The sequence below is a fragment of the Priapulus caudatus genome, unplaced genomic scaffold (assembly GCF_000485595.1).
Source record: "Priapulus caudatus unplaced genomic scaffold, Priapulus_caudatus-5.0.1 Scaffold186, whole genome shotgun sequence".
NCBI classification, from domain to species: domain Eukaryota; kingdom Metazoa; phylum Priapulida; class Priapulimorpha; order Priapulimorphida; family Priapulidae; genus Priapulus; species Priapulus caudatus.
Genome location: NW_014577247.1, coordinates 86,330 through 113,692, shown reverse-complemented (window position 1 = coordinate 113,692; position 27,363 = coordinate 86,330). Strand labels below are relative to the sequence as shown.

At 43.8% G+C, this 27,363-nt stretch overlaps 2 protein-coding genes across 6 annotated transcripts in view; one reads left to right on the top strand and one right to left on the bottom strand.

Moving 5' to 3' along the window:
* LOC106806932 (poly(A)-specific ribonuclease PARN-like) lies at window positions 1-22,028 on the bottom strand. Of its 4 annotated transcripts, none has more exons than XM_014809108.1 (20): window positions 21,937-22,028; window positions 20,926-21,003; window positions 20,234-20,301; window positions 19,815-19,882; window positions 19,504-19,585; window positions 19,046-19,106; window positions 18,560-18,734; window positions 18,022-18,126; window positions 17,418-17,541; window positions 17,146-17,280; window positions 16,623-16,785; window positions 16,228-16,338; window positions 10,251-10,320; window positions 9,856-9,998; window positions 9,017-9,091; window positions 8,499-8,664; window positions 8,263-8,330; window positions 6,555-6,750; window positions 5,835-5,894; window positions 1,180-1,266 (listed from the first exon to the last, which is right to left on the bottom strand). In XM_014809108.1, the coding sequence occupies exons 1-19, from the start codon at window positions 21,953-21,955 to the stop codon at window positions 5,855-5,857; spliced, it is 1,947 nt and encodes a 648-aa protein (XP_014664594.1). In that variant the 5' UTR covers window positions 21,956-22,028; the 3' UTR covers window positions 1,180-1,266; window positions 5,835-5,854. The 4 variants fall into 4 exon arrangements, with proteins under 4 accessions (XP_014664598.1, XP_014664594.1, XP_014664597.1 ...); XM_014809111.1 differs by lacking the exon at window positions 6,555-6,750 and adding an exon at window positions 4,905-5,044; XM_014809110.1 differs by lacking the exon at window positions 1,180-1,266 and adding an exon at window positions 4,958-5,044.
* Window positions 22,029-22,063: 35 nt separating this feature from the next.
* The window catches only part of LOC106806929 (transcriptional repressor NF-X1-like), a 7,975-nt gene continuing 2,675 nt past the window's right edge, over window positions 22,064-27,363 (top strand). Inside the window, exons 1-2 of one of the 2 annotated variants that reach the window (XM_014809105.1) lie at window positions 22,064-22,237; window positions 24,227-26,672. In XM_014809105.1, the coding sequence (XP_014664591.1) occupies window positions 24,378-26,672 (2,295 nt within the window). In that variant the 5' untranslated portion in view covers window positions 22,064-22,237; window positions 24,227-24,377. Of the gene's footprint in view, window positions 22,238-24,222; window positions 26,673-27,363 lie in introns of both variants that reach the window. The other variant, XM_014809104.1, reaches the window with a different exon arrangement.

Genomic DNA, 27,363 nt, shown 5'->3' with positions numbered 1-27,363 from the left:
TATATATATGTATGTATGTATATTCTTTTTTCACGGACACGTCACTGCAATGCAACATAATGGCATTAGTTTCACATTCACTCTTAGTAATGTTACATCATATTATAAAGCTATTAATAATTATAGACTATAATATCATTATTAAGATATACAAAAAGTAGAAATTCTAACGGACAAGAGAGTCCCTTTTACGTTTATTTCAATAGACATTTTGCCCCAGTCACCCTGGCAACACAATCGGAGTTACATCGACTTCATGTACAACAGATCTATACACTGCTTAGTGCTTACACATGGTGAATTCAAAAACCAATATGATTCGGGTTTAGCACACTTGGCCAAAAACCGTCAATGTATGGCAATTGTTGGAGATAAAGGGTCTAGTGTAATACCATGAACATAGCTACATATCTATAATAGTATAGATACGTTCGTGGCAACGTGATTTTGTTACACTCAGGCGGCTACTGTAAGCAAACCGAGATACACTAAGTCTGCAATCACAGTCTGTGCTTGCTTTTTCCTATCGCCACGAGCAAAAACGGCAACATTCACCCTTTACCACTCAAACCTGATCTGTGGATTGTTGTTGACACTAACAAATCTACAAAATATTGCCACTGACCTTCTAAAGGTTTTAACCCTGCCAAATGCAACGATGAAGTCTGTGAACGCCTCCACAACCACAGTGTTATCTAAATTCCATACAAGAGAAACGCGACTGCAACAAAACAGATTTGCTCAACTTTTGAGGAAAGAATGACTCAAAAACAAATGCATCAACCATGTAATGAAGGTAGCGATGTTATTAGTGATGATTCATGATTCTTTGACCTGAAACTTCTCCAGGAAACAACAGCTATTACCCAGCATTCTCAACAATGCAGATGATAACTGTAATGTACTACTGACGTTTCACATACGTGTTTGACCTGTCAGGTAATTCTATTACTCGGCGCACAGGTCTAGGCCACTGCGGGAGTCGCCCCCCCCCTCCAATGTACTTGTTTTATTCCAATTTTGACGGTGACAATGGCCCCTCTTTTATAATTTTCAAATCAAAATAGCACCACACTGCAACAGGCAATCCTTTCCTACACAGAATGCCACATACTCTTTGTTACTCTCCCAAAGGTGATGGAGGTGCTTTCTCCCTTGTCCCCAGACAGACAGGGCGGAGATCACTGGATAGACCTGCAACATGCTCACTCTACCACGTATCTGGAACACTGAACAACTGGCAGTCACCTTTAGAAGACCCATTCGCTAAAACGAGAAAAGTAAAGCATGCCTGATTTAATTTGGCGTAGTTGTGAGAGGTTATGCCACACCGACATGATTTAAAAATAGACAAAACTGCACAGGTAATGTATCTAGATAATTGAAATATGGAAAAAAACTTCTTTTTTTATGATAATAATGCAATGTGAAACGATATCGAGAGAGTAATATACCAGATGAATAACGCAGGAGAATGATTTTTCTAACACTAAGCAGGTTGTAGGTATTGAAGACTTCATCACTAAAAAGTCATGTTAAGTTTTCACATATAACTAACTATAACAGTTCCAACGTTAAATGAATCTTCTCAAAGTTATTAAAATTGTTGCAAATTGAACTGCACGTAAACCATTAAATGCACTCACGCTATGTCAAAGAAAATTACCTATTAGATATCATCTGTTTAACTAAACGAACGGTGAAGCTAAAATATAGAACAACAACAAAAAAACAACAACCACGACGACAATAAGAGATAATTGACATCATCAATTGAGCGAATCAAATATCACATATCACCAGCAAAACAAGACAGATGGTGGAAACAAGACAAAAGAGAACAACAGATCTATAATGGTCATCAAGGAAATAGAAAAGATATTAGTTACGCGTGTGTGCTGCTACCACGCGAGAAAACCCAGAACCGTAAATCTTCCCTAATTGATCCTAATAAATTACTGACTATTGAAGGTAAACATGGCATGTGCTAAATTCATGCTACTAAATCACCTGTTGTCGTTTACATTGATGGTAAGAGCTAAACGTAATTAAATCTTTGAGAGATGCACGTACTTCTGCCTGCTTGCAGTTGTGCAACATTTTTTTTTCAACACAGTCTTGGTGACAGAGACGTTTCACAGACTTCTGCAGACGCCACTAACTGTCATCACTATCATAATGCACGAGTTTGGGAGGGACCGGCTACATGAACACCAGTTTACAGGCCTATGTCATTTTAGCACAATCGCGCCATTAACTGTGTTAAAGATGTACACAATGGATGGCACAACTTCCAAAAATCAGAAATGAAAAAATGTCCATCATCAAGCCACAATGGCTTATGCATTCGAGTACTAGCAATAAAACAGTTCTTTACCCATGGCAAAAGACATCGTCGCATGGAAACAAAGGAATGCACGCAAGAACAGAGCAGCATTTTGGTGCCCACTTCATATAGCCTCGATGGCCAGACACCCAGGTCTCTAACCTTTTTTTACAGAGAATCATTAAGGACAGGCCCGCCATAGGGCCCCAGGCATCAGCACTAGGCCAACGCACTTCAAGGGAACCGTCCTCGGCTGGGTAGGACCATGAAATTATTTGTAAATCACTATGGCCATCGTCGCAGGTGCTTGTTGTGCCGGTTGCCATGCGTTACTACAGCAAGCCATGCATGAATGACAGCCAGTGCGTTGACCCACGGTGCAGCACACGTCTAGTCGCCGCTGGTGGGCGCGATCACCTTGACATAATAAACCACGCTTGTCTAGAGACGCTCATAATGGCAACCATAGCCGACAATTGTCTGTCTATCCCGTCTAGTACTTATAGCCGACACAAGTGTAGCCTGCCTGTCTCTTCACCCTCCCTTCTCCGACGCTATGTCATGTTCTATGCTGGTTACCCGGATTATATCGCATGGCTCTTCACATTTGATAGCACAAAAGAAAATTCCAATGGTACATGTGCGTCCTGTATCACGGTGACAACGTGGTTTGCATCTATTAAAGCCAAAAGCCCAAAACGGATACAAACACAAAGGGTTATACACGTACAAATTGATGCGGTACCACTAGATTACAACACTTTACTACAAGCCTCCATGAACCTACAAACGCTGACGCATACAAAATACTGAAAATAGGACATCGTTTTTAATTGTCGATTCTTTTAAAAGCCCGTTCCCACTTGGATAGTGTAGTCCACTGAATTCAACACGGTGCTAGGCAAAGGCACCTTACAATCTAGATTCGCATTGAGAATACACAGTCAGTGAGTGATTCTATTTTTAAGCGATCACGCTGGTTATAACTCTTGTAATCCTCCTGGCAAAAAATGGCTACAGCTTATAATAATTATTTTCGAATTACTGGTGGGTCAATCTTTTTTATACGGCGACCACAGAAATTGGACGTGCTTTTGCAATTATTTTCGATTAATTGCAAACAAGTGGACGGGTGTTTGAAATTTGGCTCAAAGGCAGCATCTGTTTTCAAAGCAGACTGGTGCAGTGGTAGGGTGGTATTCTAATAGTTTTGTCATTACATTTTTGTTAATCATTGCGGAATGCAACTTCAGGCGATGCCCAAGATAACTAATGCCACGAAGCAGGTTTTTTTTATGACTAGCGACAGGGTCAATGTATGAGGCGTGAAGCATGTCGAAAAATCGGGAATGTTTGCTGTCAGACACGCCCACGGAGCAGTGACCTGTTCTCATGGCTCTGACCCGCCTCTTGGCAACCGTAAACTTAACGGACAGTGAATTTCACGCAAAATTGCGGAAAACCGAAACGGCGTCACATGAACATGATGGAGTAACGTGTCGAAAATTTGCCTTGTCATATATTAGAGCTGTCAAATGTCGTTGGCTTTTTACAGGAATTCCAAAAACGTATCCTGTCTCATAAGCTCACGTTTTTGCCAATTGCAAGCAAAGTTTTTACACTTTACACAAGAGGTTTTCCTTATTTAGTAAAAATGTCCACATACCTAATGTGCTGATGAAAGACATTGCCTGAATTGTGACATTTACTTTACGTCGGTTCTTTTTTACCCCATCTATTTTATTAACATGTCACCTTGTATATATATACATCATCGTCGATTTTTCACAGGTAATGAAAGAAAAGTTAGTAATATTAGAACAAGTGCCATGTGTTTACTAAAAATAGTGACAAGGTTGACGAGTAAGCAGCGAGCTTATGTTATCAAAGGACTTTCATAGAAAATTCTATTTTCAAGTTGGCAGAAAGTATAGTAGGATACAGTTATGATAGACACATAGTAAAATTACACTGTGAGTCACAGAGGCAGGTAATAATACATCTAGCAGAGAAGATTAAGGACGAACAGTGCCACAGCTCTGGTTATATGTTGTTATGTTAGCATTACTGATCATGTTACATAATCACGGTGAATATATTTCGTGTTACTATATGTCTCAATTAGGTGAAATACTCATAAAGTACAGTCATAAACTAGATAAGCATTCACTTTCAAACGTTTGCACCATTGGACTATGCCCAACAAGATATCACGCATGAGCGACATTCTATAAAATCTCCTGCCATTGTTGATGCAGATCCACTCATGAAGCACATCGAATTAATAAAAATTCCTACTGTTAACAAAGCTAAATAAGAATAAGGTGAATGTTAAGTCAGCCATATCAGTAGCCTGCATGGTAAAGAGAATATTTCATTTGTGAGTCATTCGTTATCTGATCAAAAAAAAATTGCAAATTTCAGGTTAATATCAGCTCTGAGTATCAGAATGTTTATTAATCTACTCCTTTAGGGCTTAGTCAATTTCGGTTACTTGACATTGATCCACTAAGGACAACTGCACAAGGTATTTGCGTTTAGCTTATGCCTCATCGCAGTTTCTGAGAAAACGAGATACCTGGCAGTGTCGCATTCACTACTGGCCCTGTTCCAGCTGGAAGACATTCTGCAACAACTGGCTACTGCCAGACATGGGGTGCCATCTGTTGGCACGAATTGGATGTAATTTGATGCGCCTTTCATTCTGCGAAGTGCACTCTGCAAGTGCAAGCCAAACGATAGGCCCACGTCAATCAATCTGCCAGCGTAACGGTGGACAGCATAGCGCGAGGATGTACATTGGCTTCTAGTTTACTGGTAATAATCAAAAATCTAGATATTCTTCTTGATCATTTAGAACACTTCATAGCACTTCGAGGGAATATTCTCGGAAAACGAGTTTTCCTGGCTTTCCTTTCAAAAACGAGACTGATAGCAAACAGTAACATTATTACTTAATAATTACTGTTAATAAAGTTCTGAAACAAGCATGAAAAAATGATGCCAACAGAGAGCAAATCTATGCACAGCTTAATGTAGAAAGTGGTAAGTAGACCATCCACGTTTATGCGCAGGCGTGCAACTATATGTTTAATATTTATTATGACGCACACTAATGTAGTGAAATGTGTCACGGTGATATGATTTGTCTGTGATTGTAGAATGAACAGAATGAAATCGGCCGTGAGCTGCAGACCCAAAGATTTCATACTGCGTTTGGTTAAGGGCAGGTTACGGGGGGTGTAAAGTAAGGGGTATCTGAACCTTATCCCTAACCTTATCGCCCCTCCCCGTAACAGTGCACCCTACTCCCCACCCAATAGCATTATGACATCTTGCTATGACTTGACTCACAGGTGCGAACTTGCGACTCCAAAGATAAAAGACGAGTGCAAGACTTATGGTAGTCTGACGCTCTACACAGACCAAGGTGTACACAATGAGTCAAGCATACGATTCCAGGAAAAGGTGAATCGTGTATAGTATGGCTAAGCAAAACCCTGCTTACCTATATCTGCAACCACCCCATCAGTTGTACTTTCTCGCAGCTTTTTTGTGAGTGGCTCGCCTGTTAAACACAAATGTCAATAAAGCAACTGTGACGGAGAGAAAGAAATCAGACACGCGAGTGATAAACGCAAGGCTAAACACTGTCTCTCGTGCACTTCATGTCGTTACCAAACATTTGCTAAGTGCATATCTGCCATTGCCCACGTGTGCGCTCTTTTAACCGAGCAGCATGACTGACAGTGTTACAGGAAGTTTTCAGACACGATTTCACATTCACAGATATCGATAGTATCAACAAAGTTTACCGCCCATGCTTCTTTGCATTGATTTTGTTAGACCACTCACAAAACCAGCGAATGCAAAACATCAATATGGCACGCTCTGCAAACTTGTGATTGATGAACCGAACTAGTAGCTTTTCTATGCCTGCTTCTATTTTCTTGTAGTTTAAATTGAGTTTTATTAATCAAAGTAGTTTTGTAGCATGTGGCATCCCCCTCCCGTGCCCTAGTCTGTCTGACACTATCTATCTGCCCAGCATTTTCTTACTTCGATCTACTTTAGATCCTTTGGCCACACCTGCGTGACAACCACCACCTTGCCCATTTAACCTGCTCCAACCAACCATCTTACTTAGCATCCACCGTCCCACCCAACTAATATTCTCCACCCCTTCCATCAAAAATCCGTCAATTTACCCAACCCTTACCCACCTCACCTATTATTTGCTCGCACCGAGCACGTCTTGTGGGTGCTTGGGCAGATGTGCCGCACCCACAAACGTAGCACCACCCACAAGTGCAGAAACTTGACCACAATCATGGAAACGACTGCCCGCAAATGCAGCAAGCACAACAGAGCTTTCGCGAATGCGGGACGTGCCTTGCCTAAGGGCTGCCCCCAGAGGGCGGCGCCTGCAAATGTAGAAACTGGCTCTAAATTGCCTAACGTAAGCTGCTGCATTGATGTGGTTAGACATAGAAGGAAAAACGTTGTTTTCTAATCGTTACTCACAGAGAAACCAAGATCAGGCCAAATCAAAAAAGGGGGAGAGAGAGTGAGAGAGAGAGAGAGAGAGAGGAGAGAGAGAAGAGAGAGAGAGAGAGAGAGAGAGAGAGAAGAGCCGAGAGAGCGAGACAGAAGAGAAGAGAGAGAGAAGAGAGAGAGAGAGAGATGATGAGAGGAGAGAGAGAGAGCGAGCGAGAGACAGAGAGAGGGAGAGAGAGTGAGGGAGGGAGAGAGAGGATAAGAAAGAGAGGGGGAGGGAGGAAGGGAGGAAGGGATGGAGGGAGATAGAGGGAGAGTGGGAGGGAGGTAGAGACTACTAAAGATCAAACAAGCTAAAAGCAGGTTATGGCATATTAAATTGCATTGTTACTATCCTCATTGAAAATAGACAAATTTTGGCCATAATGTTTTAACATACATATTCCATAATGTCTGCCACTGCTTTTGTACTCAAACCTCAACTCTATGAGTATTATCATAAACCTACATAAATTTACACAAGTTCGTGGCATTTGTGCTTGTTAAGAAATATATAGTTTCTACTATCATAGCAAACAGACATCAGGCTAGTCTATATCGTTAACTGATATGACACTAAACAAAATGACAATTAGCAGACGTGCATCAGCACCTTCTAAAATACTTGTTAGCCATTTTGTTAGTAGCTACTTCTACATTGGCAGCTAGTTCTACGGTTAGAACTGCCATGCTAGCTCTACATTTGCGGTTAGATTAGGAGTATGAGTAGATCAGCAGTAATAACGTTAATAACATGTATCATTTTACTCCAGGCTAGCTCTACATATGCATGCATTCAGGTTTCCATGTTTGTGGTCGCTGCATACACAACATTTAGCTTTAGCGTGATCATGTCCCTGCACCAGATGTAGCCGTATACCAAAGTATTGCACACGCGGCATGTGCATGTAACTTAACCCTAGCCCATCACCACGTGCAGCGTTATAGTTAAGCATCGCATGCGCAAACTGTTTGGTAACCCTATTCATATATAGATTCGAGTCGATTACGGTATCCGAAACTGTTAATTTTAAAAAGGTCTGGGCTTCCACTTTACACCATCATTAGCATTGTCATTGTCCAGAGTTGATCACATAACAAGCATTGGCATACGCTGAGTGATATAGTGGTTCACTATAATGCTGTACTGCACTAGGGGTGCAAAAACTTGTACTGGTATTGTACCTACACATTTGGATAAGCAAAATGCCGACACAGAAGATTTGAAAGCCAACCCTTAAAATACTCATAATGCTCATTAATGCTCGAAAACTCTTCTCCATGAATTCATAACCCATCTATACCTTTACCACACACAGCGATGTTCTATACACTGACTCCACAATTTGCTGGCTCTATTAAGTTAATATTATTATTTTAACAGCCTTGCAAGATCCTACCTAGATCTTCATGCTCAGTCTCTTCTTGCTCTTCGGGAATAGTCGGTGGGAGGTCAGGGTTTAATATCCTGCAACAGCAACCAATACATCACGTTATTCTGCCATGAACATGAAGAATGGTCAGTATGAAGTGAAAACTTAGAAAAGAATAACCAGGATCTAATGGTGTAGAAATAATTGCAGATTGAAAGATATACAAGTAGGATGGGCTGCACACTCGTTAAATCGTGACTTACCCTGACGATTTACGTTTCTTGGGTGGACGAGGGCTCTTTACAGGAGGCGACCCATCAACTTTCCTCTTAAGTACAGCTGTGGTCTGACATATGACCTGAGTTGTTTGACAGTAATCTTTGTAGGTCTGTATTTTGTAACTCTCACCCTCACCTATCGTCTTCATAACTGCAACCATGAACGCAGGTTCGGAAACTATGACACTTGCAATGAAATATCGTGACATCACTGACACTTGTAAGTGAATATTGCAGTACATTTGATGATTTCCATAAAGTACTGCTTCTGTACGTCAGTTGTGTTACACTCATAAATGAAATACCAAGAAAACAAATTATTAACCTACACAGAAATACAATCTCTCTGCACACGGATGTGTGCACATATATGCATACAAGTACTATATGAAAATCCCTATGCTCACTTTTGTCAGTTAATGCTGGTGTAATGCAGATTTTAAAAACATTAAGACTAAATGCATTCCATTTATGTCATCATTCGCTTAATTCGTCATGCTTACCTAGGCCAGCATTGTCCTTGTAGTTCAACCCAACTAGTGCGGACGTGTCATTGATCCATGCAATGTACACGTGGCCTGAAACAAGTGTCAAACATGACCACCATTCTGCAAGTTCAGTATCACCACATGCACAAAACGAAGTTTTGTCAAATTCTCTCAGGTTTATTTTGCAGTTATTGCCCGTTAGGTGAGCCAGCATTGCCCTTTTCAATCAAGGCAGTTGACTTTGGAATGCAGTACTGATGATTGCAGTCCACGTAATAACGTTTACCAGAAATAAGCAGATAGCACTCATATTATGCTAATGAATTGAATCTTCTTTTTGCCAGTCAAACCTGTATAAAAGTGTCAGTCATCAGAACCCCCCCCCCCAAGGTCAAATATAGGCAGGTTTTCATTCTATAGAGATGACCACTAAACTAAGTTTGACCAATAACACTAAAGTATTTTCCCTGCAATCCCTTTACTCTTGCATCTTAACACTGCACAGTAAGTGACTAGATACAGTAATTATCGTCTATAGGAAGATGGTAATGGGGCCTAAATCTGCCACATATTTTAACGTTAGCATGAAACACAATATTTTTTACAGTCAGTCGGGACTGCTTGCCTAGCATGCCTGACTACTATCTAGAATTTGACGTTAGTATGAGTGAATTTCATTTTACCTCGAGTTTATATACTAAATATTAAGCCTCTTGGTTTTCGGCATGTAATTTAATCAATGAATTATATAGAAATTAAAATATTTATTAAAAACTGTACTGTATTTACTGTTAATTGAGTTTTGAGGTTCCCTATCCAACCTTCCAATAGCGAATGTCCGATTTGTTCCTTACCAAATGCACTGAATAGCTGAACAATGTCGGATGTTCTCCAGGAGGCAGGGAAGCTGACATGAAACACGTGATCACGGTTTGGCTTCAGGTCAGCTCCGACGAGATTCATGTAGGGTATGTCGACCACCATCATCACATAGAGCCTGCAAGAAGCAACACGTTAGAGGTGCACGTCATCCACAAGTAAAGCCAACAAAGACAGCTAGGTACACTGTCATACTGGGGCATCGTTGCTAATCATTGGGCAACCATCAGGCGAAAAATTACCCGATACAGATAACACGACTCTTGCCATAACAGCAGTGGAAAAACCGATAGGATGCGAGGGAGAAATTGTTAATTCAGTGAGAAGCTCACATGAAAAAGGCAAGCATTGTGACTGATATCAGACTTACTTGTTTACAAAAGGTTCTAGAAGTGGTGAGTTCGCTGGTATTCGACTTGGAATGGGAACCTGGAAGGTACCTATACACCCGAATGAACAGTTAATAAAGAATCGAGCATGATAACAAACAAGTGCCGCGGAGCGACAGCCCGCTCATCTAAGTCGTACTCGCTGATGACTTCTGTGGTGGAGTGTGGGTTCTAGTAAACCCTGTTAGTCCCAAATGTGTTCACATATGCGCCGAAACAGTGGAAGGCACAGGATGGTATCAGGAACCTTCCAAAGGAATGTTCGTTGGATCGTTATGAAAGTTGCCACGGAGATGGCGCGTACGTTTAAGTGTCCTTAAGATTAAAAGATTGGAAGCCTGCCATCATACATAGTAGCAACAACTATTTGCAAGACAGAATAGGTAAGCACTCATGCCATTATACCTACGCAAGCCTACAGGCCGAAATAGAGAGCTGCCACCTGTAACTAATTAACGCAGGCAAAAACTACACAGTACTATCACCACTACATGCACTGGCAGTGGCATAAGTTACATGTAACACACTGACAGTACAGAATGGCTATGCAATAGAAATTATACGATTTAAGGAGCTAATAACCTTCTTCAACCAATTTAGCCTTTGAAATTTCACTGTGACATTTGTAGCCTTATACATCCACGGCCATGGTATAGATTCTGATAGCCAAACCCCGGCCAGAACAAATTCTTTCTAACCAGTAACAAATCCATGTTAACCCTATACCTCTTTGACGGGTCAAAAGGTTATCCAGACAATTCTCGTTCACATTGTCAGCAGAAACGTACATTCCATGGTCCTTTCAAATAAAGCCCAGTAAAAATGCTAGGTCACCTGTTCGAAGTCTCTCTTTAAAAGGTTTTCAATCGCTCCGTCAGACCGTGGTTCCATAGAAATGCCTTTACCTTGCAGAAAATGTCTAAAATTGCCCCGCTTAGTCCACGTTGCCAAAATGTTTGACACTGCAATGTTAATTACTCGTGAACTTTTTTCATGGAAATGTGTTCTATTATAGTTAGCGAGAGCTTGATATTAGCTTGTTGGCTACCTGTGGCATCGTGGCATTTCTGGAATTCAAGATGCGTCCGCCGCCGTCCATCTTGGATTTCTGTTGTCCAATTTACAATTTTATCTCCGATGCTGTAGTGTCTGCGAATACCATATTATTTTAGGGCGTTTTCGAGCGGCAGGGAGTCCATTGTCTGGACGATTATTGTTATTAGAAGTCGGCGGTCTAAAGTCAAGGTCAAAAACAAAGCGTCACACGGTCAAAATGAAGACACTTAATGTAAATTCAAACGAGAAAATAAGCAAACAGCCTTAAATCAGTCACACAATAAACCAGTGTTGTCACAATTCCTCTATGACTCCTCATCCTCATTATCTCAATCCGCCATCATCATTCATTCGTCCCATTGTCGTCATCATACACCTAAGCTCCTCCTTCACTTGTCTTCGGCTTCCTGTCCATCTTTTTCATTGATTCGACTACAACAGCCCCGTACTCGCTCCCTCGCACCTTGCCAATAAGTCTGTGACATGAAAGGCCTTGCACGGTTGGCAGCTGCAACGTTACCCCGCCTGCATGCCTTGCCCTCTCGCCGCTTGCCAGCTCGCAGCTCACTCACATCCAGGAGCGCTGGGGAGCAAACTGGCGCTTTGAATGGCGGTGTGTATGTGGATGGTCGGAGCCTTTGATACTTCCACAACCAAGTTTCCTTAGACTTGAGTATAATGTAGAGCTTCTTCAGCGTGGCGTCACGTTGGTTTGCTGACCTTCCACAGTAGCATCTGAGAAGGTGAGTCGAGAGCAACATGAGCTGCAGTATCGTGACGTCAGTCTGATTAGGCAGTTTCTTACATTGTGGCGGCTTCTTCATGGCCTGCGGAGAGGCGGAGTACGTGCACAATTCATTGTCGTACAACTTTTCTATGTCCGCTAGAGAGTGGAAGAAGAAGCTGTTCTTGCCTGTCGCTGTAGTTGAGCAGCGTCGCCCGCCAAGCTCTCCAAGCACTTGATTCCAGACCTGCGTATATCAATCCCCAGCGAGCTGAGTGGCTGACTGTTTTCCTTTTCCTGAAGAGGTACGGACACCGTATCCGCCAGTCCTGACAGCCGCCATGGACACCGAGAAAGCTGGCTGCACTTTTCTGGGCCAACGCCGCTCAACAGTTTTGTGATATCCAGGAGCATCCACCACTTCACTCTGTTTCCATCTTGAATCCTTGGCACATGACCCGCATCCTTGATGTCCAGTACACAGAGAGGACGAAGACGTCATGTGTCATCACCTGAGGATGCGGCTGTGTCTGGGCATCTTCTGCTGCGGCCTCAGCATGTAGCTGCAGAAGAGTATGTCTGCCTCAGCATGGGTGACGACACGAGATCCAGCTTGCTGACAGTCTATGGATGTTGTGAGGAAGAGATAGGCCCGCATATGATGTTGTTGAGCAGACTCTGTTCGTTTGGCATTGGTAAAGAATGCTTGCGTCGCATGAGAAGGTGTGCTTTTGGGTCAGCCGCACTTCCTTGCTCTTCCTCTTCTCATCTGCTCATTGCTCCTTTTGCGCTAGGAGCCTTGGATCAGTACCTGTCGAAAGGACTATTTTCTTGACCAGTGGGGTAGTGGGCCAGTCGCACAGAAGCTGCTAGCCAGATCATTGCGGTCCCAGCGATTACTCGGCACACAACGTGGTTACAGCAGACTGACCGGCGTTTCAACCAACACCACGAGTCATGGACGCAGGGGAGTCTTGACAGAAACACCGAGACACTTGACGAGCTACGTGCACTTGTTGCCCTTCCTCAACATCCATACTCATCATCAGGGATGTTGGCGACTGGACTCGAGTTCAAACTGGAAGAATGGCTTGGATAGTATCCACGCCCTCTCGCTGCTGCCCCAGACCAACAGCCGATCTAAACAGCTCATGATCTCGTTGTCGTAGATGGCCTTCCCCTTCGACAGTGACGGGCTCTCTTGAGCTGCCTCCATTGCATCTGACCCATTTTTCTCATTATGGTTTTGTGGAAGTCACTCTTAGTTGCAAGCGGAAAACTGCTTCGCTTTGCCTCACTCCCGATAGTCAGTGCATCCCTGAACATTCACTGTGATCGGGCCGCACTTGGCCATTGCAGATGTCATATAGAGACCTGGATGCTGTCGTTTGAGGGGGTGAGTTCGACTTACTCTCCAGCTCCTGCTCCGAATCTTCTCGATCGCACATCATCCAGTTCATTCTTCTTCCCTCTCACTTCCTCTTTTGCTTGTTTCTTCTCCTCTCTATTCCCTCGACCACGTGTGCTATCTCCTCATCCCCAGCATTCCACTGTACATATCTTTCCATGGCATGTCGGTCTTTGGTGGCGACACACACTGAAACCTGTTGACCCACACAGTCCAACTGCTCGGCCGATCTGGTCAAATATGCCCTTCATACTCCAGCACCCTTCCCCTCGCTGATAGATGTCTGTTCGCCGATCTGATCTGCTGCGAACCTGCGGTCCCGCCATCAGATAATCGCCGACAGACATGTTGCGCCTGCCAGTAGATCCTCCCGGGCCGCTCGGCGAAGGCTCTGCCTTCATCTGTCGCACATTACCAGCCTCACTGTAGCGGGACATAATTTTACGTGCGTGGACCTGCCTGCTCGTAAGAAATACGGCTAAGCTTGCCCTGGAGGAACAGTCGCTGCTGGAGGGGACGAAAGTCACCATTCCGTCTCTCCACGCAGGATTACATGAGCGTCCAGCAGGGTCGGCTTGTGACGACAGTCCACCCTAGCCTGCCCAGTTGGGGGGTTTATCTGGGGCTGCTCTCCACGGTGTCACTCAGCTCTTGGTAGTTCTTGGGCACCATTTGAGTAGAAACTCTCTAAGCAACACGGCCGCATCGATGAGATGGGTATGCGTTAGAGCCTTTGTTCAGATTCTTACTAACCCCTGGCTGATGATGTCTGGTCAATGCCACAAACGCTGCGCTCATGACGAACGTCCAGCGCCAGATGCCCATTCATCTCATGTGTCCCTTACAGCCCAGGAAACTCATGAGAGTGTGCATCCATGCTCCGAGGTGAAGTATAAGATTTGGTATCCAGCGCTGAGGGTCTTTCCATTGGACTAGGCATGCAGTCTGATATAGTCTGGAGATCAACATGAGAGCGGTGTGAGTGTACTGCCATCCCGAAAGATTTTTGGAGAGTCCCTCTCGAGATACAGCGAGTCTAGTCAGAACCGGTGTCTGCGTTCTCGATGAGCAGGTGGTGACTGATCATCGCCGTTGCAAAACACCACCAGTGTCTTGGCGATTATGGGCAGAGCCCCGCCACTAGTCGATCTGCGAGCATTGAAAGCCCGCCACGTCGACAGGCTGCTCACTCTCATCGCGACTTGCCGACGAGCCAGCGCTAGGTCCTCCGCTTGCCTGACTGAAACTCACTCTAGCGGAGAGCTGTGGACTCTTGCTGCGAGACAGAGCTTTTCATTGGCAATCAGAGGGTGGATTCAGGCCCTTGGAAGTCCTGATGTAGTGCTGCGTCATGCTGGAATAGCCTGATTGGCTATGACAGTTGCTCGATAGCAGAATGGCCTCGTGTTTCTTGACTTAATTGGGGATCTCGTGAGCTGCCTCCACACCAATTTTCCACTGTCTCGATGATGCCGGCAGGTGCTGAGGTGAATCAGACCATGTGTGGCGTCGTGTTCATCCCATTGGGTCTTGTACATGTTTCACAGTCGTAGTTGTCAGCCTATATCTAACTATCTCATTGCAACAGTGAATACGATTATAAAGTTCTTATTTTGCACCGATGCACCGTCAGGTTTGGACCTTCGACCACTTGACCCCAGATCTAAAAACATAACTGCCCCTAAAAAATGGACTCCCTGCCCTCGAAACCCGCTAAAAGATGGCACTGGGGCAGGACATCTAGGCGCATCCGAGATCAGCAAATTGTAAATTGACCAAAATCACAAGATCAGACGGGGGGGGGGACGCGCGGCCCATCTTGGTAATTCACAGAAATGACCTCACCGTTTGCACAGGCTCAGCAACCCATCAGCATCAGCTCTCCATAATATAATAGAACACATTTCCATGAAAAAAGTTCAAGTAATTAACATATGTCAGGAGATCAACCACGTACTAGAGAGATATAGGGCACGGCAAACCGACTATGTGGTCCCATTTGACTCCGACTCCCAATTCGGCACAAAGTGATGGCTTTTCTACCATTGATGCCTATACACGATACCACGAGCCTAGGTCGGGCCGTCTTAGCAATTTGTGCCCGCAATTCTGCATTTCCTCCCTATACCTTAAGTTAAGGAGGGAATGCTTCCCCTTCCTTTTATCACACCTCACTTGACCGTATATGACTTGTGACCCCCAGCTTACGACATCCCAAAACTCAGTTTTCGGATTACCCCCCCCACGTCCCGAATATCCGTGGACCCAACTCGTTGACGCACTGGAGCGCACGCCATTGCACGCACGCATCTTTTGCGCAACGCCATCTTGTACCCGGTCTCTCTGGATCTGACTATGTCAGATGAGCTAAAAATGCAGACGGAATTACTGGAAAGCAGCTATTCCTATCAACCCAAAATGGTTCATAAACACATGCCTTCTCATGTGAACTGTATGCACTTTGATGTGTACAATGGCCTCACTTCCCTTTGTTATGGTTTAACGTGACCTGTTGGCAGTCTACATTCCACTTATGACATGTAACATAACTAAAGACAAAATGTCAAGAGCATATTTTCCTCTATTTGACTGGAGTTCTTCCACAGTAGGTGGAGAATGGACAACAGATATGTCCTGCTTTTATAAGAACACATTATAAGGACCTATGTTATGACATGTCAGCAGCATATTTCCCTGCAATTTATTGAACTTTTTTCTCCAGTTGGTGGGGAGTGGACAGTGCCCGGCTGGCAGCGCAAAAGTATCATACCTAGGAAGTTGGCCATCGATATGAAGCAGAGTCCAGTTATGTAGGCGTCGTACCCTGCTTCGTGCAGCTGATTCGCAACTGTGCTGTAGCTGTGCTCCTCCGCCGCAAACTCTGCAACGACACAGCAGACTACTAGTGCTGCATGCAACGGGCACTACACAGTTATTCTTATTATTATAGAGGATAACTCTATGCACGTCGACCTTAACGAGCTATCTACTGATGCAGCTTCATTGACTCGGAAGATGCACGTATATTTGCCCAGTTGCACATAAATCAGCCCTCTTATCTTTACCTGACAATAACACGCACAAATGTACACACAGTTACACACGGAAATGCATGTGCGCACACAACACACAGCACATGCACTCACAACTAGACAGACGTCGTACCTATGTTCGGCTTGGCAAATGGCGCTCTCTCTAGTATCTTCGTGAGATTGCCAAGATCTGTCATAGGAATATTGACCTTGAATGGATTTGTACTTGACATCAGCTTCGTATCACAGATGCGTGGAAATACGCAGTGAGCCAGTGACTTGAACTCCTCATAATCCTAGAACACATGCACATTAGCTTCCCACATTACATCCAGAGATCGAGCCTTTGTTTACTTTATCTTTACTGTCAATGTAAATGATATGAAATCTGATGTAGCATTCTCTCATAAACGTACACATAAAGTTACTATAAGCAGCTAATGACCACTCTTTTATGCTCCAAACAAATATATATAACCAATATCATAATAACTGTAACAGTGGAAAAACTACACTCCGTTTGTATTAATTTATAGCCTGTGCACTACACACTAACACGCATACTGCGACTCTGAAAGTGAAATAGTTTCAGCACTATTCTAGGTAGTGAAATTGCTGGAAAGAATTACATACAATTTACACATCGAGCATCTTACCTCAGGCAGGGGGCTAGCAAACTGGTGTAAGACGTGCATTAAGTCTAACATCATATTGTGGCCAACTACCAGTTTTCCTGAACGTGTAATCTCACGAATGACATTTGAGAAGCCAACAGCATCCTTCAGTTCTTCCTGAAAGATTGATATGGCAATAAACTACCAATACATCTTAATTAATGTTCACAGAGAAACGCACCTGACCTCTGTTGTCCTTTAATACGTGTTCAAATAATTGCAAGATTTTGTCTACTAATGTAACAGCTACTAACCCAGTCAGCTTCTCTTTTCTTTTGTTCAACCAGTTTCTTCTCCTCCTCCGATGCCTTTTTCACGACAATAAACCGATCGCGATTTTCAGCAGTCTGTGTGTCAAGCTGAATGCCCATCTTGAATCTACATCAGAGTTGTTAGAGCTTTGCAGAAAGCCTGCCATTTCCCATAATCAATTACACATTGACTACAATTACTATGCTTACAAAATGAAGATTTTTATCTAAGAATTTCCCAAACACAGGTCGATATCCATTCCAGATGACCGAGAGTATTAGCTAAGATTGATAAAATATGAGTCTCGAATAATTGGAACATTAGTTTCCTAGCAAAACAAGTGCCATATGTACTTGCCTGCTAGGGAGGAATTGGAAAGTAGTTCTTTTAATAAAATAAGGCGTTTACGAATAAAAAAATTGTTGCCTATCATAAATTTATTCACTGAAATAAGTGCATGGCCGTCATTAGCTATCGTCAGTGAAACTGACCATATCGTACAGAACATATCATATGAAAATAAGCTTTCAAAAAGACGGCGAGACGGCTTTCTAGCTAATACTCTAAAATACATTAATGAATGCACTTTGTCAGAAGGGTACAAACCTTTTCCTAGCAGCCTCATAGATGAGCTTCCTCTGGTAGGCTGTGCATACTGGCAACTGCAAGCTAGTTTCTTGCTCATCCTTTAGAAAAGTTTCGATCTTCTTGCTGGAAGAAATGAAAACAAAATCTGGGTTAGCAGTTAGCACCATCAGCTTCCTACAATAGCTAGTCATGTGAACATTTCACTATATGTAAAATGATGTAACACACACCAACACAAGTAACAAAATGCAGAGTTTAAGATTCTAAAGGATAAATAAGCACTTTAAGCATACCACTTTTACTTCTCTGATATTTATATTTATAAAATTACTTATCCATGGAATAGTTGCAGAAGTGCCACTAACACATAAACACGTGCATACACATAAGCTCTTAATAAATTTTATGCACGTACTTCGCAAATACTTCACAGGTCTATGCATTGCCTTTATCAAATCTACTTATTGATGATTGTCCGTGTGCTACTAAATAATGCTAATTCTACCCTTTCAACCTTTAATAAGCTATATGATGTTGTTGTAAGACAGAAAAGTACCAGATGTCAGCAATGAATGACTTGTGCTCTTCTGGGATAACCAAAGGACCCTTGAAAGCTGGCGACTCATATGAAGGGCTCACATAGGTCAGCTCATTGTTCATGCTCTGGTTGTGCCGTTCCTGTAAGGCGTCCGACAGGCTCTGCTCCTCTGCCGGGTTCAGATAGGGAATACCTGCACATACCACCGACATTAGTCGTGTACGCTGCTTACCATGGAACACTGCATAATGAAGCTATCAAGCCACTTGTCATTAAGCCACACTGCATAACAGTTCAACATAAATTTACCACTTTGAGAAACTTATGAAAAATAACTTTTAACCAAATTCCCTTTGTAGAATAATAAATGACAGATTCATTACAGCAAATTTGAACCATACCCTCAGAGAAGCTTTCCATTCGTATTAACAAATAGTTCATACATGGCAAATGTTTACATTTGTCAAATTACAAGCACTTAAGCTAGCATTGCCTTCTTGATACCTTCGTAGAAGACTTTATTGAAATCAAAACTCTGGCGAGCCAGGAAATCTAAACTTGAAGCCTATAAAGAAATTTATACATTTTCTTAGCTATTTTCCTACACATACACAAACACACTTATATAACACTTGTGGCATTATCACCTGATTAATAGCTATTGCCACATCTCATTGCACAAAGCAGGATTAACTACCTATCCTCAAAACGTTTCTTACAAATACGCCTGTACACATCACGCCGACATTTAGTATCCCCGGTATAAATCCAACAACTAAGATTTCCCTGATTATATTCTGTTCTGACATTGCCTTTCCTAATTTCCCCATGTCTTACATCGGTGAAAACTATAAAGAACTGCTGAAGTGCATGTGTTCACTGCCTGCTAATCAAGTATCCATTTCTCTCCAGAGCTGCAGTTACTACCTCAGTTATAAATAATTAGGTTGTGCAGCGCTCACCTGACACAAAAACCTCACATCACTCGCTTGCCTGTTTAGTGGTGTTGGGAAAATGTAGAAGTTGTATGCTTTAGATATGTATCTGCAACATTAGTAACCTCAGCATTAGTAGCATAATTATGCACAGTAAACAAAAAATTGTGAATGTATATATATTACACTGAATGCATATAACAATATGTACTGATACAATTTTAGTAAAATCACGATCACTACAACCTTTAGAGTAGAAGAGTGTGGTATCAATGACAGTAAACATAGGCAATAAATGGTACCATAGATTTTATCTGATTTAATCCAAAGCTTCTTACTTTTTCTCCTCATGCTTGTACGTGAAAGTACACAATCCAAACTGAACGAGTAGAAAATCGCATGTTCCCTATTAAAAATGCAATACGTAAAACTTTATTATTATTTTTCTACCGCGTCTCGATCTCATCAAATCGATCACTTGATCACCCCCTTTTCACACTCCAACTCTCTTTGACAAACACCATGTAGTAAGTCATGTATTTTGTTGGTGGTTTAGTATATAAGTTTCAAATAAAACATATAAGACTAATAGTGTGATCACTTACTTAACATCTATTATAAACTCATGAGATCGTACACATTGTTGCATAAACCACAACATAGCACAATAATAAACTAATATGACAAAAAACAAAATAATTGCACATATATATATATAACAGATAGTATGACTGAACTATCACAGTAATACACTTGCCTCTTTAAGTTTGTGATAGCGCTCCTCTGGTGTATCAAATGAATGTGATTTACGTCCATTGGTCAAACCTATATAGATAGAGAAAAATTATTCCACTCAAAAGTTACAATTCAGGTTAACACCTTAAAATAATAATAACCTAGATGTGCAAGAGACTACCAGAACCTACATCTAATCAAAAGACCAACACTAAAACATAACATTCTATGATTAATTTCAGCCCAACCTAACTGGTTCCACCCCCTTCTAGGATTAGAAATAAAAAACAGCAACTTAAATAATAAGAATAAAGAACATATAAAAACATAGAATCACACTTCCACTCTGATATTTTTGTACTGCACCCTTGGAGCAACAAGTAGAAATTAAGGAAAATAAATATATATACCATTATACATAAACAAAAATTAAATGGCTCAAGTATATAATGGAATCTATATAGTATATACCTACAGGGTTCTCCAAGCTTTTTCATTATAGCATGGCGGGTGCTGCCTTTACGGTCCTTACTCCTGAAGGCGGTTTGCATGCTACGGGAGTCCGGGGGCTATGATATTTAGAGTGGCAGGTGCATTTTAGGGTGGCAGGTGCATTTTAGGATGGCGAGGCTCGACGATAGCCTGGCGCGCCGCCAGGCTATAAGTGCTCTTGGAGAACCCTGACCCAGTGTCAAACGAATATTATACACTTACCTGTGAATTCACCATCAATTGCTAAGAAGTCGGCTTCATTTATACTTTCAACGATAAGAGGAAAGGTTTCTTTAAAATCTATTGAAATTCAAAATCACACATTATAACTCGTATAGAAAATCCGGCAAAGTAAAATAAACTAGCCAAATATCACAGAAACTAAATATTACTGAAAATATTCCTAGACTAGCTCCTAGTCAGGGGCGTAGCTACGGGGGGCCTGGGGGGCACGTGCCCCCCCACAAATTTTCTGTGACCCCCAGGTGCTACCCCCCCACTGAAAATTCATGCTTGATAAAAAAAAATTTGAATAAAAAATAATGCTGTTAGAACAGTATAATACAATGAAAGAAGGTTCGAACCACATCTCAATAAAATTATATATTGTCCACGCGCCCCCCCCCCCCCGAAGAAAATGTAAGGCCCCTCAGTGCGCCGCCGCGTCTCGTGCCCCGCTGAAAAAATCCTATCTACGCCACTGCTCCTAGTACATTGGTAATTTATAGTAATATTTATACACTGACAATACAAATGTGCAATATTACTACCAGTAAGTTGTGCTGTAGCCTGCAACACATTATTGTGAGATTGCAGTTCAAGCGTCAAGTAATTAACTAGCTTTTAAGTTTTAGTTTTACTTTTACTACTTTGATTTGGGAAGGCGATACATAAATCATCACAAACCTATCTCTGACCAACACTTAGCCTAACCCCCTAACCTCCAACAGTTTCATTCAAACAAGACTGTAGGTAGTCCCACCCACGGGAATGACCACGTCAACGGGTCTTTGCCCCAATTCCTGTTCGAGAGTATGACTAGTCACGGAACCATAACAATTTACAACTACAAGTATCAACTATCATGTCAATTACTCCTAGTACTAGTTGTAAAGTTGATTTTGACTAATAATTGCTCCTCCTAAAATACCTCAATGTATAACTACGCCTACTATTATAAATTAATGTCGAACAAGGAAAATCTTTGAGTAATTTAGTTTCGCATTTACATACTTTTCCGTGTGATATTCATTGTCGGTGCGCCGCGTTTACTTCTGAATACTGTACATACGTTCCAGCTGATAGGCGTGACCTTACTGCTGTCACTCTTGTTACGACACGCCTATCGACCTGTCGACTCGCTGTTAGCGCCACCTGTAAAGTTGCACAACTCAACTGTTTGCAAGAAGCTTGTCGAAATTTTTTGCTTGTGTAGTTTGTCGTGCTAATCTCGAATTAAAATTGTATGCGTTTTCAAGCAAGATTGGAGTTCGCTGCTAGTTTATTAAACCAACAGACAGAAAGAGGAAGACAGGTAGAGTTGGCGGTACAATTTACTTGTCTTCAATCTACGCATGCTTTGCTTTGCTTTACTTTTAGGTCAAACTTCAAATCTGGGTACATGATGTAATGACTAAATCATGACTAGGCCTACGCTTTTACTAACGCTGAGAGGGTCTATGTCCCCCAGGGTACTGCCGGAACGTACCCTGGTACTATCTAATATGCCGGACCGTACCTCGCCTAGCTACTCCACTAACGAGTCGATAATTTAACGTTAAATAGCAGCGCACATACTACCGAACATATTTCTAATGCGTCGGTTTGTGACCCTCTCGCCACGTAGTGTTAAGCGAGATGGGAACTTGTGGCTAGGGAGTCGCCTACGCCTTCTCCCTAACCCTAACCCTAACCCTAACGCCATTAACGGTCTAACCCTAATCTAGCTCTAGTACTATAGCCGCTTACATTAACTGCCGCTGGGCTATAGACCGACCCATGGGGCATGCGATGGACCAACTTATCCTCGATTATACCCGACTATAAAACGTCTGTGGTAGGCAATTAATGCCTCTTATCCGAAGTGAATATGTCTTAAGTTATAGCCGCTTACTTAAAATTGAACCTCTTAAATACTCGTTGCAATGGTAACTTGACAGGTATTTTCTTAGGACAAAACATTCGATTTTGCCGCTTCAACGGCATTTGGCGGCGCTGCAGCAGCGCAGTCGCTGGGAACTATGTATTTCGGTGTGGAGGGGGGTGGCGCGGTTGGGTGGTTGTGAAAAAACTGTGTTGTTGTCAAGTAACAACAATTAAGCGATAAAGAGGATTGTACATATTAGTTTTGTCATGGAAGATGACAAGTTTACTATTATTAATTTGTTTACGTGTGACAACACAATGTTTTTGTCAACCAACACAAGCCGCTCCACCCTCCACATGCGGACAAACAATATGTTCCGCTGATGGCTGGAGTAAGTTGATTTGGTCCGAAGCATTCGTATGGTTTGATGCTATAGCGGCGCAGTTAATGGTAAGCGGCCTATAGTACTAGAGCTACCCTAATCATATCAGTTACCAGGGTACGTTAACGTACCCAGTGTACGTTCCGGCATAGCTCTGCCTCTAGTACTATAGCCCGCGTTCATTAACTGCCGCAGGGCTATAGAACATTGTCAGCTAGATTTTGCAACTGCAACCTGTCACCACCTGTCCCCACGAAAAATGGATCGCAAAACGCAAAATTATCGTGCTTTTTAACACTTATTTATCTACATCGACATCTCACCTATCTTTTTGAACACTTTCCACAACTTTACACCATGTATTTATCCTTTTATTACTCAAAGTCAGCACTACTGGCAATCCCGTTTTGAAATATTCTGGCGTGCGAACGCGTGACGTCACCGGTATTGTATATATATACATGCACCGGATATGTAGGCAAAACACATGGCAGCTATGGTGCATGTATATATACAATACCGATGACGTCACGCATTCGCACGCCAGAATATTTCAAAACGGGATTGCCAGTAGTGCTGACTTTGAGTAATAAAAGGATAAATACATGGTGTAAAGTTGTGGAAAGTGTTCAAAAAGATGTCCATGTAGATAAATAAGTGTTAAAAAGCCCGATAATTTTGCGTTTTGCGATCCATTTTTTGTGAGGACAGGTGGTGACAGGTTGCAGTTGTGAAATCTAGCTGACAATGTTCTATAGCCCTGCGGCAGTTAATGAACGCGGGCTATAGTACTAGAGCTAGTTCCGGCAGTACCCTAGGGGACATAGACCCTATGAGCTTTACTAACCCAACCAGGCTGTGTGACTAACGTCAATATACACTAGGTCTTCTAACCCTAGCAAAGACCGTTTCTTGGAGCTACGCTTTTACTAGTTTTAGTAATAACTGTAATTGTTTTAATTTACATGTTGTTGATACTTAGACGTTAGCAATATTTTTTTTATTGTTATTATTATTATATTATAATAACGTATGTAATGTTATGTTTCAGATAGAAAACGAAACAGCAAAACTTGTGATAATCCCAAGGAATTACTGTACTTACCTACAATTTTCCCCGGGCGTTTCATCGTACCAAATGGTATACACCAACGCACATAAAATTTACTTTGAAAGTAGCGCCACCTAGGCCCAAATAGCGTGCCAATGCAGGACAATATTAATAAGGGGGCATACCTTGCTGCTGACTACACGACTCAGGGGTTTCAACAAGAAAGTGGAAATTATTTTGTACACAAAAACCAATATCAGCCTCAGGGGCCGGTGTTTTATGCCCAGCACCCCGCTAACCAGAGTGAAGTACCCCAGCAGTACGTTGGCTACCAGAATTATGACAGTGATGTGAGAAGTCGACAGGGATGGGAACAAGATCATCAGGCTCATCACAGTGGAAGCTATGATACTAGCCAGTACTATCCATATACACCGGAATATCAGTCTCACCAAGGTGATTCCAGTAGCTACAGGGGGAATCAAAGACAACGTGGGAGGCTGCAGCAACAGAAGAGAGGAGGGTTGAGCCACCATGGCAGAAGAGGTCAGGGACAGCATCAACAGAGCAGAGGCGGCCACAGTGACCAGAGGCGAAACCACCAGTCAGCAAGGTCGAGAGAAGATGCCACACCTGCTAACGAGAGAGACACGACCGAAGCTGTTGCTGCCCTGCAGATAGACGATGGCGTTTCGGGTTATACTCATACAGAGAGGCAGTCCTTTCTTGATTATATGAACAGCGATCTGCTTGACGAGAACTATGCTACTACCAAGAACACCGCACCTGACAAAGCCGAAGAGGCATGCATTAAAGAGAAAACCAAAAGTAGAGAGAAGTCACGGACGACAAGACCAGACAAAGATGCAATTCGTAAGACCGACACCCACCAGAGAAATGGTGCATTTCAATCATTTCAGGAGAGGGGTAATAGTGTTGGGAAAAATAAATTTGCATCTTCAGCAGAGAAGCAACGAGAAGCCAGCAGAGGAGGTGCTCGACAAAAGCAAGGGGAAACTCGCTTCACCCAAGACAGGGGATATGCACACGAAAAGACTTACCAGGAAAGGAGACACCAGTATGAGAAGGTCGGAAGAAACCAGGAGAGATTCCGCCAAGATAGATCAATAGATGTTCGCCCTGCAGGTAAAAGTAGTGGCGATCGAGGCAGGTTGCTGCGTGCATTGGAGCTGGGTGACGAATCGCACGACAACAAGATTTGGACGCCGAGGGGCGTAGCGCCCAGAAACAGGAGCCAAGATGCGAGGCTCAACACTCAGACGTCACCCGATGCGCCACCGTCTACCAGCGACGACGCAGCGCGCGACGACCCCTCCCAGATGGGGATGCTCACCGAGCAGCTGACGCGTGGCACGTACGAGTGCATGGTGTGCTGCGAGCGCGTGTGGCAGTCGGCGGCCATCTGGAGCTGCGCCGAGTGCTACCACGTCTTCCACCTGCGGTGCGTGCGTCGCTGGGCGCAGTCGGCTGCGTCCGGCAGCTCGGGAGTCAGCGGCTGGCGCTGCCCCGCGTGCCAGAACACGAGCGAGGCGGTGCCGTCCGTCTACCGCTGCTTCTGCGGCCGCGCGACGGAGCCCGTGTGGAACCGCCGCGACGCGCCGCACACGTGCGGCGAGCCGTGCAGCAAGCGGCGCGGCGGCGGCTGCCCACACCCGTGCGGCATCCTCTGTCACCCGGGGCCCTGCCCTCCGTGCGGCGCTGTTGTGACGAAATCCTGCCTCTGCGGCAAGCGGACGCAGACGACGCGCTGCGGCCAGCAGGTGGACGTGCGCTGCGAGGAGGCGTGCGGATGCACGCTGGACTGCGTCGTGCACGCGTGCGTGGCCGCGTGCCACGCGCCTCCATGCGAGCCGTGCGCCGAGACGCGACGGCAGGCGTGCCACTGCGGCGCGACGACACGTGACGTGCGCTGCGGCTCGCAGCCGACCGACGCCGCGACGGGAGAGCCAGCACCCTTCGCCTGCGGGCAGACGTGCGGACGCGACCTCGCGTGCGGCAACCACACATGCGAACGCGCGTGCCACCCCGGCGCGTGCGACGACTGCACGCTGACGCCGGCCAATCAGACGCGCTGTCCGTGTGGGCAGCGCCCCCTAGTGGAGCTCGAGGCACCGGCACGCACGAGCTGCCTCGACGCGGTGGCAACCTGTGGGCAGGTGTGCGGGAAGCCACTGCTGTGCGGCCCCGAGGGGAAGCGCCACCGGTGCGGGGCCGCCTGCCACGAGGGGGCGTGCGCGGCATGCGACAAGAGCACCTCGGTGCGTTGCCACTGCGGGGCGCTGGAGAAGGAGGTGCCGTGCCGAGAGCTGGCGGTGCTCGTGGGGGAGAAGCGGCTGCTCTGCAACAAGCGATGTAAGAAGAAGCTTGACTGTGGCCGGCACAAGTGCATCAAGCACTGCTGCACTGACGAGCAGCACAAATGCGAGCAGGTATGCACGTAGGCGCGAACTCGTATCACGATCGTAGTATAGTTAAGGTTTGTGCTCACCAGTACATTTTTCAGGAAATTGCGTAAATTATAGCAGGGCCACGGACACCAGCTCGTGCCACTATGTGGGAACTCTGCTACAGCCCTTCGGGTATACTATGTCGATATACCAACTTAAAAAATTCACTCAGGGTTACGGTATACATTATTATTATAGTAGTAGTCTTTATTGACGTTATGAGATTTGTGGATGCCCCTGAAGCTTCACCGTACATGGAGATGAGAACAGTATGTTCTTGATTGATGCATTACCAGACATGGGATAAATCATATTTTGTCAAGATCAGGCCTCGAATGAAGCGACGAGAGGGGCAAGGCAATTTTTTGGGGGCATGTGAGAAATTGCCTTGAATTTTCTCTAAAATGGATGGGCATCGAGGCAATTTTAAAAGGCATCAAGGCAACTCTCACAATTTGAGAAGGGCACCAAGGCACTTTTGTAAAATAAAGGAAAACTCATAACAAATTAATAAAAATTTTTACCGTGTATGTACAGACCGTCTCCCGCCCACATGTACATCGTCTTCCGCCCCCATGTAAGCTAACACCGTAACACCAACCCCTGTACCCCCTCTGCTAATGGATCGAAGTACAGTAACAGGGTTCAACATTAACTTTTTATTTCACTAGAC